The sequence below is a fragment of the Meleagris gallopavo genome, chromosome 5, assembly GCF_000146605.3.
Source record: "Meleagris gallopavo isolate NT-WF06-2002-E0010 breed Aviagen turkey brand Nicholas breeding stock chromosome 5, Turkey_5.1, whole genome shotgun sequence".
Taxonomy (NCBI): domain Eukaryota; kingdom Metazoa; phylum Chordata; class Aves; order Galliformes; family Phasianidae; genus Meleagris; species Meleagris gallopavo.
This window is the reverse complement of record NC_015015.2, coordinates 22,455,490-22,458,450: the sequence shown is the minus strand read 5'-3', so window position 1 is coordinate 22,458,450 and position 2,961 is coordinate 22,455,490. Positions and strand designations below refer to the sequence as shown.

The following is a 2,961-nucleotide window of genomic DNA, read 5'->3' as shown; positions in this document are numbered from 1 at the left end:
GCCAAGAAGCGCCGTGCCTTCCGAACGGCGAGCCGCCCCGCGGCACCGCCGCGCTTCGTGCCGCACGCCAGCCGTGCGATGACGGCGCCCCAGCAGAGCTGATTCATCGGCTCGCTCCAGCCGTCACCTGACGTTCGGAGATGCCTTTTCTAGCGACAATAGCAACCGAGGAGGAGCTGCCATGGTGGAAACCCTGTACCGACAGCTTCCTCCCCAGGGAGTCAGATGCGCGACGCGAGGCTGTGCTCCTTCAGACCTCATCTTAGCTAGATGAAGAACAGCCGCAGCAGCAGCTGCTCCGCGCCCCGCCGAAGAATTTAAGTTCCTTTTTCATTCATCTCAGCCTCAGCCCTACAACAGAGGAATGAACACACGCCACCGCTTCTGCTTTCCAACCTCCGACGTCCACAGCAACCGAGCTGTCATAGAGACGGCCTCAAACAACACACATTTGGTCAGTTCAGGAGGCTCTTCGTTTCAAGAAGGCCCACCGTGCTGCTTAGCGCCAGGCAATGTTTCACTTAAGCACCAGGGTACCGGGTTTTCCTATGTTACTCTTCACAATGGCAATGCGACAAGAAGGACACAGGAGCAGCCTATGGCAGCACCAGCTCTATGAGCCACACAGCCTGCGGTCGGCCATTCTGTGCAGGAGCACGTGGCCCTCATCCCAGCCTGCTCCAGCATGGAATTCACAAGCCATTCACACTACACTGCTAAGTCATCCATAAGACATTTCATTTTTATATGTTTCTTTTAAAAAGGCAGAAAAAGATGCCTAGCTAGAACAATGGAACAGAGGAGAGATGCAAGGGAGAAGAAGAGGGAATCGATCTGAAAATCCCCGATTACAAAGTTTGCGAGTATTTACACCTCACAAGTGTTCTTCAAGTCATATATCCTACACACTACAATCTTCAAATCAAGTACTTCACATCTGGGGACACTTACCTCTCCTCCACAAACCATTGTGTTTCTATTTGTGTGCACTGAGATGTACGTAAGTGACCTATCAGAGGGGTGAACAGCAGTCTTGCAGTTGGCAGCTAATTACTCAGAATAGCAAAGGAAAAGAAATAAAAAGATTAACTAAAAAAGCTCACAACACGCCAAATAAATTTCAGCTGTAAATTTATCACCCAAAGAGACACACGAGAGAAAAACAAATCTTAACATATGCTAGAAACCAGGTTTTGGAACTGCCAAAGGGGAACAAGACCTTACAGCTCAGACATCAGTAGGAGATTCTCAGCTGCAGTGGCACAGCACAGCATTTAGGAATACAGGCCCAGATCACATAACAGGCCTGTATGAGGGAGAGGCCAAGAGTCAGCATGGACACAGGCCCACAGATTCAAATCACATGTGTATGAGAACCAGGAGTAACAACCCATTACCATGCAGTTGTGTGTTTGTTTTTTTTTTAACATTAAGACCAGCAAATGGGAAGCCCAGCAGTGTGATTAACTAATTCTTTGTGCCTCTCAAATCAAGTTTTCAATTATTTCTGTACAGGTATCACAAGTAATCTTTTCCACAGCTAGTCCCCTGGTTAATAGTCCCAATTTTGTACTCTTTAGGATTACCTTCAATAAATACATCTGCAGTGATTCATTTAGAATCAGTCCATTTTTGTTGAGACCACTTTCATATAACAATTTCTCTCTGTAGCTTAAAGCTGTAACTCTACTGCAACCATTTAAAGGGGGCAAAAAAAAGAGCATCTACAAGTTTTAAATGGGGGAAAGCTATAAAACTAGCAGTTGAAAGATAGGCCAAACTTGGGGAAAGAGACAGTCAAACTAAATTCTAACTTCGTACAATCAACTGATCCAGTATTAGAGAGCAAAAGCATCAGAGTTATAACGGCAGTTTGTGCACACTCATTCTTCTTTCTGACTTAATACTACTGGGGAGTTTCAACAGTTAGTAGCCTTTTGTAATACTTCAACATTCGAGCCTCTATCAGCACCTGAGAACACATAGCTTCACAATTTCAACCTGACAGATACACTCACTGCAAGTCTGTAGCCATGCTTTCCTCCATAGCTGGCAGCCCAGCACCTGGATATTCACACATACTGTTCTTGTCTGCAGAAAGCAGTACCGTAAAACACCCAAAATAAGAATCAGAAAAAAAAAAATTAAAAAAAAAAAAAAAGAAACCCTTGGATAATTCCATAGCTGATACATACTGAAGAAAAACCTAGATTGAAGAAAAACCCGGATAGAAAGTTACAGCACATGAGTTTAGGGGTATGTGCAGCTTCCACTGTTTTTTTAACTAGCAGAGATAGGATCGGCTTGTGCTGTACAGAATTCCTATTCCCCAGCACCTGCTACTCAACACCATGGGTCACTCACTGATAAAGTTCCAAATTCAGGAGAAAAACCCCCTACACAGCCCTGAAAGCTCCTACCTGGAGACGGATCACAAGACTCTGAGTCAGAATCCAACAACACAGAAGAATGGTGGGGACCCCTACTCCTGCCAGCCCCCCTTTGAGAGCGCTACAAGAGGCTCAGCAGGAAGCACCTTCAGACGAGGGACACAAGGGATCCCAGACCAACACCTGAGCCCAGTGCCAGGGCTTCAGAAACGCAGATACCTTGATGGCTTTTGCTTTAAGACCACCCTCACCTGAGGGAACGTTACCCCAGGCTGTTATGCAGACAAAACCACTTCCACGTACAGCCTCCTTTACCGAGTCCAGGGGCAGGCCGGGCCGGCCCAGCCCGGCAACTCCCGGCCGCCCCGGCGCCCCTCACAGCCCCACAGCCCAGGCCGCGGCCTCCTCCGTTAACCATCACCTTCCCTGTGGTTACGAAAGCGGCTCGGATGAATCCCCCATGCCCCCGGCCCGCTCCCACGGGAGGCCACCACAGACCACACCTTCGCCCTAGCCCCCTCACGGGGTCGGGAGCCCAGGCCCAACAGAGAACGGAGGCCTACCCAGCGGC

At 48.4% G+C, this 2,961-nt stretch overlaps 1 protein-coding gene across 1 annotated transcript in view; it reads right to left on the bottom strand.

Moving 5' to 3' along the window:
- LRP4 (LDL receptor related protein 4) overlaps window positions 1–107 on the bottom strand; it is a 36,749-nt gene extending 36,642 nt beyond the window's left edge. The window contains exon 1 of the mRNA XM_019616096.2: window positions 18–107. Coding sequence (XP_019471641.1) covers window positions 18–107 — 90 coding nt within the window. The remainder of the gene's footprint in view (window positions 1–17) is intronic.
- Between the last annotated feature and the right edge of the window lie 2,854 nt (window positions 108–2,961).